The sequence below is a fragment of the Homalodisca vitripennis genome, unplaced genomic scaffold, assembly GCF_021130785.1.
Source record: "Homalodisca vitripennis isolate AUS2020 unplaced genomic scaffold, UT_GWSS_2.1 ScUCBcl_6809;HRSCAF=14192, whole genome shotgun sequence".
NCBI classification, from domain to species: Eukaryota; Metazoa; Arthropoda; class Insecta; order Hemiptera; family Cicadellidae; genus Homalodisca; species Homalodisca vitripennis.
Window position 1 is genome coordinate 7,991 of NW_025782920.1, and position 12,623 is coordinate 20,613.

General features: G+C 32.4%; 1 protein-coding gene across 1 annotated transcript; it reads right to left on the reverse strand.

Annotated features, from left to right (window-relative positions):
- Positions 1 to 1,000: 1,000 nt before the first annotated feature.
- On the reverse strand, positions 1,001 to 9,993 carry LOC124373951 (UDP-glucosyltransferase 2-like). Its single transcript, XM_046832261.1, has 5 exons — positions 9,917 to 9,993; positions 4,132 to 4,601; positions 3,777 to 3,867; positions 2,866 to 3,085; positions 1,001 to 1,167 (listed from the first exon to the last, which is right to left on the reverse strand). Exons 2-5 carry the CDS (start codon positions 4,599 to 4,601, stop codon positions 1,001 to 1,003), a joined length of 948 nt encoding a protein of 315 aa, XP_046688217.1. The 5' UTR covers positions 9,917 to 9,993.
- Positions 9,994 to 12,623: the final 2,630 nt, after the last annotated feature.

A 12,623-nucleotide genomic window follows, 5' to 3' on the forward strand; every position in this document is an offset into this window, starting at 1 on the left:
ATTACTTCTCTTTCCTATTTATATCCTATCTTCTTACTTAGCTGCAAGTCCGTTTATGTTTTCTGGCTATGTTAAAATAATAATACACTATTATTTTGAACTAAGATTCGAAAACAATCTACGCAGAACTTAAGTCACATGGATGTAGTTAGATACGGACAAACAACTGTAATAAACATGTAGCACTCAAGGGCATGAATGAGAATTTTATAGTAGATTAATTTTTTTTTCTTCGTACTAGTTCTTTCACGTTTATTGTGATTCTTGTGTTTGAGTGCAGCCAGTAAAAGAGAGATGATAAAGTAAACAGCGTATATGATTGGTGACAAGGACCGATGATGAGAACAGCTATGACGTCCAGTAGCAACGTACTGGGTAGAAGGGAAGGTGGACAGAAGCTGGTTGTAAGTGTGGGAGCACCATGATGTCGAATGACGTACTCAGTCCAGTTACACAGCTGACTGTAGCGCTGTCATCGGCCGGTCTCGGAACTGTAGTGACAATCTCCTCATGTTAATCTCTGTACCTAAAAATCCACATTTGGATGTAGACTTTGAAAACTCTACTATGGGATTAGACAATCCTAGTAAAAACAAGAACAGACTTGTAATAATCTAACTATAAAACATAGTTGTCATAAAAATCCATTTTTTAAATCAATAATTAAAAATAAATTGTATAAATAAAACTCTCCGGCTAGCATGCATTTAAGCTTTTACTAGCACATCATCTTATTAACTTTGTGCAGACTTTTCATTCTCTATCCTGTAAAATTAAAAATTGTAAAACATAAGGTATTGTAGACCAAATAATTAAAGTTTGATTTAATTGAACAATGGTAGATGTTAGATGATCAGAGAGTCTAAACTTAACTTTTAAAACATGTTTTTTTTTTTTATATTATGCTACTCAAAAAAGAACACCAAATTTCACTTGATTTCACTTACTTTGTGTTGTAGACTATTTCTGATATTGCCTCTGCTATTTTTTTTCCGAAATGTCATTTTATGTCAAGATAGATACAAGCGCCTTTCTCTTCTACCAATTTAACATTGCGAAACTGGTCTGTGAAGAAGGGAATTCCAATCATGGGTTTGCCAAAATTCACCACCTCAATAGTGCTTGATAGGCCTCCGTGTGCGATCACAGCTACGACGTTTTCATGCTCTAAAAAATCGTTAATGTTATTGAATGGACAGTACAATATTCATGAGTTCTAATTTCTTAATTAACACAAGGAAATTAATTGTGTACATTAACATATTGAATTTGAAGTTGCATCTTTCTACGGATATAATGGCATCACAGCCTAATGTCGAAAAACTCTTCATAAGGGAGGTGTATGTATTTATAGTAAGTCCAATCAAATCTGAGGTAATAGATGTCTCACGTTTTTGTCTGGAAAGGCAGGTGCGAGCTTGCTGCTGCCAGGTTTCACCTTAGTAACACCACATTTTTTGATAACCACTGCTTATAAGCCACAACCTTTTTCGTCCTCAATACAGGAGCATGAGACATTTTACAGGTGTTTATCAGAATGCCTGGAAAAAATTATAAATCCAGATATCAGAAACCATTGTTGTGGGTAACTTCAATGTCGACTTGTCTGTGTCTGATGGTAAAGTTGATAACTTGATTTACACCATGGCTTCTCATGACCTTGAAAATAAGGTAAAATCTTATACCAGGGAATTTAAAAAACTCCAAGTCCCTGATTGACCATGTTTACACCGATCTCCCTGATGACGTTTGTAGTTGTTCCGTTTTAATTACTGCATTGTCCGATCACCATGCACTGGTGATTCAGTGTCAAACTACCTACTTCAAGTGACTCGTCATCCTACGTATTATCTCAAGCGATCGTTTTCTGATGATTATTCCTTTGTAATTTTAAAACTGCACTGTTACAAACCTAAAAATGCTGTCATACCAGACGTAAATAAATGATGAGTGTAATGGATAAGTTTGGAAGAATGCGATTGTCCTTGCTTAGATTGACTGTTTCTCATTTTAACTGATCAGGCCGAATGAACACTTACAACCAAGGAACATATCGAGATCCTTGACTTCTACTGGAATGCAATCAAGAATGTCTTGCAGACTTTTTGGTACAGAACCGTTATTGAGGTAACCTCTCAGGACCTAAAAGAAATTGTGTATACATCCTCTCCTTTACTGACTGATAGATTTGAGAAGCTACCACAAATGATACAAATTATACTACACAAAAAAAAATAAGTCATAAATTTGATAAAATAGTTTGTTGACAAGTTACCTTTTACCATAAGATCCTGAGTTTATCAAAATTTAAATTGATACACTTCAAATATTGAAATTAAAACAATTTTTATTCAGTTGAGAAATGTTTAAATCTTTCATTTCCAACGAACTCATGACTAACTAATTTAATTCAGCTTGAACCTGGTTGAAATAAGGTAAATCTGTTTTCAATCTGCTTTCAGGATTTTTCTGGTATTACATGAGGAATGTGGTCAAATTCTGGAAAAAATATATGGTACATTTATTAAATGAAATGTAATTACATGTTATAAATCCATTACGTGGTCAAAGTTGTACATGATAGTGGCATTTAGGTTCTTTATTTTATTTATTTTAATTGGAATTCTTTATTTGACTAACTGTTCTATTCTTGCACAAGAACAAAACAACAAAAATATTATCACTTGTATCTTTTAGCTTACTCATGTGTTACTTTACTTTTTTTTAATTTTTTCATAAGTGTGTAGTAAGGAAATTTATTTTTTTTTATAGTAAATACATTTATGCAATTTTTTACTAGTGTGGTACTGGAGAGGTTTTGACACAGTACAAATACAATTAACACAGTCTTACTATAACTCTTACCTATCAAATCTCTCTGTGACAACCACTTCCTCATTATCACATTTTTTGGAGCCTCTGGAAAATCCTCTTCGTATTTCAAAATAACAATCTGTGGTATTCTTGAGAAAACGTTCATGAACATTCTTATTACGTGTTTTGGTAAAGTACATGTGCGAACCAATGATCCAAAACTCATTACAATAGCTCCTTTCTTTGCATTATCCAAAAGTTCCTGTAGATCCTAAACAAAAATAAAACACAGTGCTATTAATTATCATAAATAAACCGATACAACAGAGCATCTAAGAACCCAACAGAACGTAACAAAAGTTATTGTTCAGACAGTTGGATTACTCTTTCCACCTTATCACCCCAAAATCGATACACCTTGAACCTAGTTTAACCTATACACCAAGTGGCAAAGACTCTAGAACCCTTCCACCAAAAGTTATTGCAAAGATGGTCATACAGACGAATAAACTGCCAATTGACCTTTTCACCCAAAAATCAATTGGGTTCTTTCTTGAACCCAGAGAAACCAAGTTTCAACTCTCTTGACCTTTCTATCAAGTGTTATCACACAGACGAGCAGATGGATAGACAGATGGGAAACATTATGATATCAACACGTTAAGAAAGTCTGTTGAACCCTGTCAGGTTTTTAATCATTTTTGTTAGGCCAACTAATCAAACATATAATCTGTTCAACATAAATATATAAAATGTTAAAGATGGTCAATTTTTTAGACTGAACACAAATCCCAACTTTTGGCCATAGATTATTCTGCACCATACCAAACTAAAACACACTCATGCATTACCTGGGAGGAAATGTAATGTTTTGGATCTTTGCTATTACTAAATATTGAAAGTAGACCCATTTATGACCTGATCATCACAATAGTCGTTTCAAATTTAACCATTAAACATACCTTCGCTAATGGTTGTTTCTCCTTAATATGGATTCCTCCAATTTCAACAACGTTAGGAGGGAAAGGTCTGCTTTGTAAAAGTGCATGATAACTGTTGATGAAAATACATTGATGTATAGTTAGCAAGTACGTCATTCAATGGTGGCAAATGCTCTCCAAAGCTTCTCTCGACTATTGCTCTAGTCTGTTGATTAAATACGTACAGATGCCAAAACTTTGCATAAACGAGAGTTATAGTATTATAAATCCTATCCCAGAGATTCATCTGGGACCCAGATTTCATTAAATAGTTGAGTATATATGATGGATTGTCTGGCAAACCCGACTCTTTCTGCTGCCCATGGCACAGCCATACCGGTCGTAATCGAAATCATCGGAATTCCAAGCTTGTACGCATAATAAGCGAAAACAGTCATTTCCAAATACTTCAGTTATTATGATGTCATAGTTATCTTTTGCTCTCAGCAGGTCCTTGTATTCCGGTTCATCTAGCAGCTTACAACTAGATCCATGTGATGAGTTAAAGAAAAATGTTGCCACCCATGGACTTGGCAAAGTCGTTTTGATCATATCAAAAGTAAATGTATCTACTATCGGTTTCATTCTATGAGAGAAATCAATATCTTTGTAGTTGGGCAATGGTGTCTTCTGGGGGAAAGATGAGAAGACGGTGACGTTGTGTCCTACGGCAGCCAGCTTCTGGAAGAGAGGTTCCATCACGATCCAATGACTCCGCATGGAGAATGGTGCCAATCCCAGGATACGTGCACCATCACAGCCCAATACTACTGTCAGGCAGGCAATGGCAATTGTTCCCCAATACATCTGAAACAATCAATTACGTACAAAATATTTTTATAGGAACCTAAACAATATTTGCATTGAAAAACTGGTATAGTGTTCCCTCATACACTGGCAAACTTTCATAGCCGTTTTATGCTTGTTTATAAAACTGTCATATACCATTGAAAGTTAAACCAACAAATGATATTAGTTTTAGAAAACTTAAAGGAATAATGGTATATTATCCTAATTTTTAATGTGGCAAAAAATACTTGGTATAGATAATACAACTTTGTAAACTGCCTATCTAAGTGAAATATCTTAGACATTGTATTACCAATCTCTTATTTTTGTACAAAAATTATTGGCACATTATTTATAGCCATTTTAAGACGTTAGTTATACACAATTCGAAATTAAACCAGTATTAAACTTTTGGAGATAACAGCAGATATACCTATTGGAGCTAATGTATTAATTGGGGGTTTACAGGTACAGGTAAAATGTATTAAAAGATTTATACAGTTTTTTATAATTTTTTATTACTTTATCAAGTATGTATAAAAGATTTACAAACATTTTTTAGAAAAATATGATCTAAATCTTAATTATTTGTCCAAATAGCAAAACAGGTCAATGTGACAAAACCTCTTATTAGCCAGTTACTATATGCAAAAATATGTTAATAATAAGCACAGTTCAAAGAATTTACATTAAACTAACTTTAGTTTTATAATTGTTTGGCAAAATAATGCTCATCCTGAAACCAAAAAATCCATCAACAAAAGAAATATATATATCTGATTGCCCAAAAACCTGCTTTGTGCCAAATTTATGTTATCAGTATAGAATTAAATTCTCTTGGTGCAGTATATATGGCAAATACCAGTAAGAAAGTAAGCCCTAGATAGGTAAATATAGTGGTCACCCTTCGAAGAAAATACATAATCATTACACATATCTAATTCCACAATGTACATACTGTTTTTACACAGAAAATTTAGATTATTATTTTGTTAAATAAAATAATAAAGAAGACTCAAAGAATTTTACGCGAGATAAATATAATGTGTTTTCAGATGTTATATAAAAATACTATTTTCAAGAATATTTTTGAATATTCATAAATGTTTTGAAAGAAATCTAAAATATACAACAGTTATTTAATTTAATAAGGGATATAAATATATAAACATTTCTGTAAATATGCTATAATTATTTTTCATGAATGATTTCTTGCAAACTTGTTCAGACACAAAAGATACAACCTCAAACTAATAGTATGTTTGGGCTAATATATTTATCCTAATATTGTAAATAAATCAGTTATATACAGTATATTACATTTACATTACAAAATATCAATATTTTTGCAACTAATAACAAATAAATTACATTTTTTATGAATGATCAAAATATGAACTTCAACAAAATCAAAGATTTTAATAAGTAATTGAAATCAACCCTAAAATTGGAGTTTTATTGTATTATTTAATATTTCAACAACGTTGTATATCATTACTAAGGTAGTCATATACAGGGTGTCCCATGAAGAAACGGAGAAACTGTCAGGACTTGTTCTTACGGTGAAAATAACGAAAAAAGTTCATATACACATAGGTCCAGAAAACGCTTAGTTAGCGAGCTATACAGGGTGAAAGATTTCACCCAGATTTCAGTGCCACCGTTAAAAGGGAGCCCTATTAAATTATTTTGGGCGTTACCCAGGACGTAAAATTTAATGTATATTATGCAAATTGAACTGAAAAATTGAATAAAATTGGTACCAGACCTCTAGCTGCAGTAATTTTTAAGATATCTGAAGAAATACACAAAATTCGGTGTCCATAAACAAGTTTCATTTAGGTTTCAAGTAGATTAACTTTGTTAAATGTGTAACAAACACGTAAAATTCTTTAACAAAACTTGTAAAGAATTAATTTCTTAAGATAATGATGTAAAATAAGCCAATAAAAATTATACGTAAACTTTAAGAAAATCAATTTTTAATTAAATAAATAACGTACAAAGAATAAACAAAATCAGCCACTTCTTCAGCTCCTGGTGCAGCTTATTGCCAGTCAGGTCTCTCAGGCAGTCCGGTAGGTGGTTCCTCAGTTTACAGCCTGCATAAGAAGGTTTTTTTCTCCCAGAGTAGTTCGATGTACTGGAAGGACCAGCTTGGAGCCATGACGAGTGTTATAGTGGTGTAGATGATGGTTTCTTATAGAGTTCATTTCATCTACATGCTTTATGGTTTCAAGTATGTAGAGAGCCACCACTGTGAGGATTTCTAGGCTGGTCTGCAAGTCTGTAGAGGGTCAAGATTAGCAAGAATCCTTATAGCTTTCATCTGAAGAACAAGGATTCAGTTCATGTTGTGTGCTGAAGTTCCTCCCCACTCTGTCAAGCCATATCTAAGATGTGATTCCATCAGGGCGAAGTAAGCTGTCTTTGCTGCAGAGAGTCCACCAATGTATTTAATTCTTCGGACAACATATATTCCAGCACTGATTTTTTTTCACAGGTTGTCTATGTGCTCTGTCCATGTTAATTTGTTGTCAAGTATAACACCGAGAAATTTTGTATGGGTTTCTGTTGTTACATCATCCATTCTGTAATTTTTGGCACTTTTAGTTGGTTCTTTTTTGTGTTTAGGGTATACCTTACTGATTTTTATGGCAGGCGGGAATATTCCTTCTTTGAATGATTTATTTACAAGACTAACTAGAGGTGAGATAAGTTTCTTGAGAGCAATGCTTTATTATCTTTGAAGAAAACTCGTCTACTCCACTTGATGTTTTGGTTTTTGAGGGAGTTTATTGTTGTTTTAACTTCTTTGTAGGATGTTGAAGTTAAGGTAAGAGATGTTAGACTGAGAGGTTCCTCTCCACTCACCGTCTTACCTGGGTCTATTGCAATTTCTCTGTTTTTGATCAAGGGTATTTTCGGCTATTTTTGAGAAGTATGTGTTGAAATACTCAGCCATTTCTTTTGTGCTTTTACTGAGTGTATTATTTATTTCTAGTTCAGTGAGGAGCTTTTTCTTCACATTTTCCCTTCCTTTCTTTGTTTATGACTTGCCATAGAGCCTTTGATTTATTATCAGCTTGTTGTATGAAATTTGCTGTGGAAGACAATTGTAGGTTCCTTAATTTCATGTCATATATCCTTTTACTGTTAATCATTTCTTCTTTGTCTTCATTTTTGTTTGTTAATTCAAATTTGTGTAAAGCCTTCAGAAAGTTTGCTTTAAAAGTTCTGTACCAATTGAGATATGGATATATATACGATCATAAAACGTTTAGAGTGAAATTGGTATACCAGTACATAATGGTTGTGACCCTAGGGTCAATTTGTCATTCAGAATATTCATTTTAATTTTGGATAAAATACATCCAATACAACTTTAAGACATCAACAGTAGTTGTGTATAAAACGCATTTAGCCAGGGGGCTAAACAATCTCTGTATTATATCTGTTTACGGGTTCTCCTTGGTTATTATTGCTTATGGTACTTAACATTTGTCAATTTTTATTAAAATCCAGTCAAACACAAGGTATTAAGTATAATTGTACATATATTGACTTGGACCTTAGGCTTCCACCCCTTGTTTCAAAGGACGTTGATAAACCATCATATTTATCAAATAGAACATTCATGCCAATATAAAAAAATACATTCAACTGCAAGTTATCTTAGTACTTTTGTATAAAACTGTTTTAGCCTGGGGTTTCTGCCTCCTACAAACCAAAGCCATTTATGAGCAATTTTTTTCGTTATTATTTGTTTTATGTATCAAATGTGTCAATTTTGGTAAAAATACATTTTGACTCAATCCCCTTCGGTCCGATTGGCCACAATAGTTCACTTCACCTCAGCATTCCCTTGTAGAATGTCCCTATCAAATTCTGTAAAGAAGCATTAAGATTTGTGTCCGCTAATCATAATAATGTATAAATAGAAAGTTGTTGTTTACATTACACATTTCAATAGGTAAATTAGAAATATACACATAATGTACAAACATTATAATAACTGTAAAAATTTCAAGAAACCCCATATACACATTTTACTATATTTTCTATAAAATAAATAAAAATAATAATATTTAAACAATATCAGAGGAGCCTATATTTGGAATGCACTGTACAAATTTGAAATATATTAATACAAAAATACAATCGATAAAAATACGATTTTATGACATGAACAGGTGTAAAATTGAATACGCTTCATTCACATATTACTGAGTTTTTACCAATAACCACACTCAATCAATAATTGCTTGATATTTCATAAATCACAATATTCTATTAAGCTCTAATTACAATACAAACAATAGCCTACTAAATAAATTATTATCACAAAATAAACATAATTACAAAACATAATAACCAGAATGGCGGATTGTGTAAATAAAGTGACATAGGCTAGGTCAGAAATATCTGACCCTGCCACTACTAACTTTTTAGGTCTGATATTATCGATCGAGCTTGCCACTTACAGCATTAATGTAATAATACATTTGTTGTATCTACAAATCCCTAATATGATCGGCCAATAATTCAATAATACAATCAATAATTACTGCTATCTGTTAAAATACATGAATATACATGCCTATATTGAATACATGAGTTACTCATACCTATATTGAATATACAAACACCTGATACAAACATTTGTAAGCAATTTTGTTTATTGTCATTTATAATACACAATTAATAAAATTAATGCATTGCAACCATTAATTAGTTGTAAATTCAGCAACAGGAAAGTAATAAATTCTTTTTTAAACCTGCTGTTTATTTACTGATGAATGAACGATTTTAATTATTAGCTTTAAAGAAAATTATTTTTTATGACATGCTATGGTTTTTTAAAGAATTTGCATAAAATAACTAAATTAAATACATTCTATATAGGCCTAATTGATAATTGTTAAAGTGTGTTAACGATGTTTTTCATGAATTTCATTCATGGAATCATGCAATTTGACAATGACATTTCAGAATAAATTCGCTATATTATATATTAATTACAACCAAAACCTTGTATAATATATCGAGAGTGAAAATATTAGCTAAAAATATAGCCTCAAATTTAACCTCTTCACGACCGGTACCTCTTGCGGTTATGTAATTCACAAAATGTACTAGGTCAATCAATAGGCAATTGAGTGATCTCGATAACAAAATGATAACAACGTACATAATATAACAAAAATAATAAACAATGATACACAAGGTAAAAAATTAAAACTGATTTATGGCCTGCATGTATCTTTTGTAATATAAATCAAATAAATAAGCCTAGCATTTGCTTAGTAAATCTAGTACAAACTTTCAAATACTTCTCTCACTAGTGAGAAGAATAAAACGGCAGCGGAACTTCAAGGAACAGATAAGAAAATTCCGGTCTTGCGTAAACAATTTCACTGATGTACGTTCTTTTTTTTAACAAAAATGATGCAGAGAAATAGTGGGCGAGTGAGCATATATCCGTATGTTTTTTTCACCAACGTGGCAATATATGTATTTATTGCACTATAAACATCATTGCAGAATAATTGACATATACAGTGTGTAATATAACGCAGAAAACGTTAACATGACAAACACACAAAACTTATAGTGTTTCAACATATATATATATGAAAAGATTATATTTACAGATTTCCAATAATTACGAGCACAATTGATCAAATTTACAGTTTGCTTAAAAATACATAGCAGCTATAAAATAACAAGTTAAAATAAAACAAATATTATGCCAATTGAACCAAAATGGGTATGTCGAAGTATGTGTGTGTTTTGATCATAGGCGTAATTTGGGGGGTGGCAAGGTGGTGGCAGTTGCCACCACCCCAGAATTGTGGAGCCCGGTATTTTTGCCACCCCCAGAATTTTGAAGTAAATGTCTAAATAATTTACATATAACTTACTTTAAAACTGGAAAATACAAGTCTACCAATAGGGAAACCTTTTAAACTTTATCAATTTCTCCATTAATTTTGCTTAGTTTAGCACAGAAAGATAGCACGTCTTTTAAAAACTTGTAAATCATAAAACTTAAAATGAAATATTGGTGTAGTAGAATTTACGAAATGAAATAAGGAACCATTAAATGCGTGAAGAGCGAGAATGAGCAATGTAGGCTGCTTCTCGTCTGCCGTCTGGAAACGGCAACTCTGTAATACACAGTTGGCGAGGGAGATTTGGCAACAGGGCACCTGTTGTAAGTATATTGTCTTTACAGCTAGAAGCAGACAACGTCTGTCGTGTGTCGCCTGCCTACTTTAACCTTACTCCTCAGTAGATGTATTCGATTAGTGCAGTTGCAGTACGATGTGAATTACATTTCAAGTGGAACCGTGCGTATGATTGCATGGACTAAGAGATGGTAAGTTTAGTTCAGTTATTTCTTATTTTCGTAGGTTAAACTTAGGTGTTGGTCAGTTTCTGGAGTTTCCCCATCTATGTTTACATCCAACTAGGCCTAATGCTGAAAAATAGAAAATCCTTTTTACTGACTAGATTTCAATAAATGGCCCCCAAAAAACATAACCTCAACTTCTAACTTTATTAGTTCTGCCAGTTAGTTCTGCATTGTTACGGTTATGGTTTTTAGTTGTTTTAAACATTTTATAGGTGTAATTGGGGTTTGGTATAGGAGAAGTTTTTGCATATATAAGGGAAGTAGCTTGTTTTATAGTACGGTATGGAAATACTAGGTTTATTTTTGTTTGTTTGGCCACCTAAATGCTTTTACCGATGTCATATAACCTCAACATTTTAACGCAACACTACTTTAACCTATATATGTAAAAAATAACAACGATACCATCCCAATCACCTGAAATTAAGTAATTTCAGCTTATACCTCTAATTAGGTTATGTTACTGTCATTTTAATAACTCCCCGCCTTCCTGTGTTTGACAGCTGTTTTTGCAATGCCGTGGCTGTCAGGCTGCAGACGTTTGTGTCGAAGAGCCAATGACTAAAAAGGTCATACAAAATAATTAGTAAACATCCAGATCTTTTATGGTCTTGCAATTATTTAAAATACATGTTTTACAATCAACTCGTAGAGTAAGGCACTAAATGAACTTTATCTTTAGGCAAAAAAAGATTATGTGTAATAAAAAAATACCAGATTAATAGCAAATTTTAAACTATTTCGAAACCTGGTAATGTAGGCAGACTTGGGTTTTTCGTGTACGCCTACAGCTTCTTAAGTACAGTTTACAGTATGCAAATAAAAAGTATGACTGTTTTACTCATTGGCTGTTAGGCTGTGTTATATTCCGATACAAAATTTTTACACAAAATTTCCCAAAATTACAAAACAAAACTTTGGTAGATAAATCAAAATAAAGTAAAAATGAAGAATAATGGTTTTCTTAAAAACACCGTTTTTGAGATATCTACCATTTTGTTTTATTAAATTTTTATTTATATTCTCGAGAATGTTTTGACCGATTTAACTCAAACTTGGCATGGTTTTTATCTAATACAATATCCCATATTCAGAAGAATTACCAATTTAAATTCAATCATTAGTTTTCAAAATGATTGCCATTTAAAATTTCTTAACCTAAATTGTATGAAAACCATAAACTTGAAGTCAAATGTCAGGGGCATCTTTTTTGTTGCCCTTTCAATCCCCTATCAAATGGTACGATGTCAAAACAAAGAGATGAGAAATAGTGTCACACACAATAGCGCCCAAAATCAAAAAAATTGTGCAAAGCCTATGCATGTTATATTAGACTTGTATTAATTTTAGGTTTAGGACTCTGTGTTCTAGTAGCATTTTGCCATTATTTAAATGTTTCTTTTGCTATTCTTAATGGGGTTTTTTCAGGCTCAGAAGAACAAAAAAGGGCAGAAGTTCGTTGCTGTCCTACTTTAGCTCAGGCCCAGCAAAAACAAAAAGAAACGGTTTTAGAAGATGAACTACCCAGAAGGAGTTGTTTTGGAACATGAACCAGAATCCGGCTGTAGTAGACGTTTTAGATTTCGTCATCGGCTCAGTTTAACAACCACAACTACAAATGA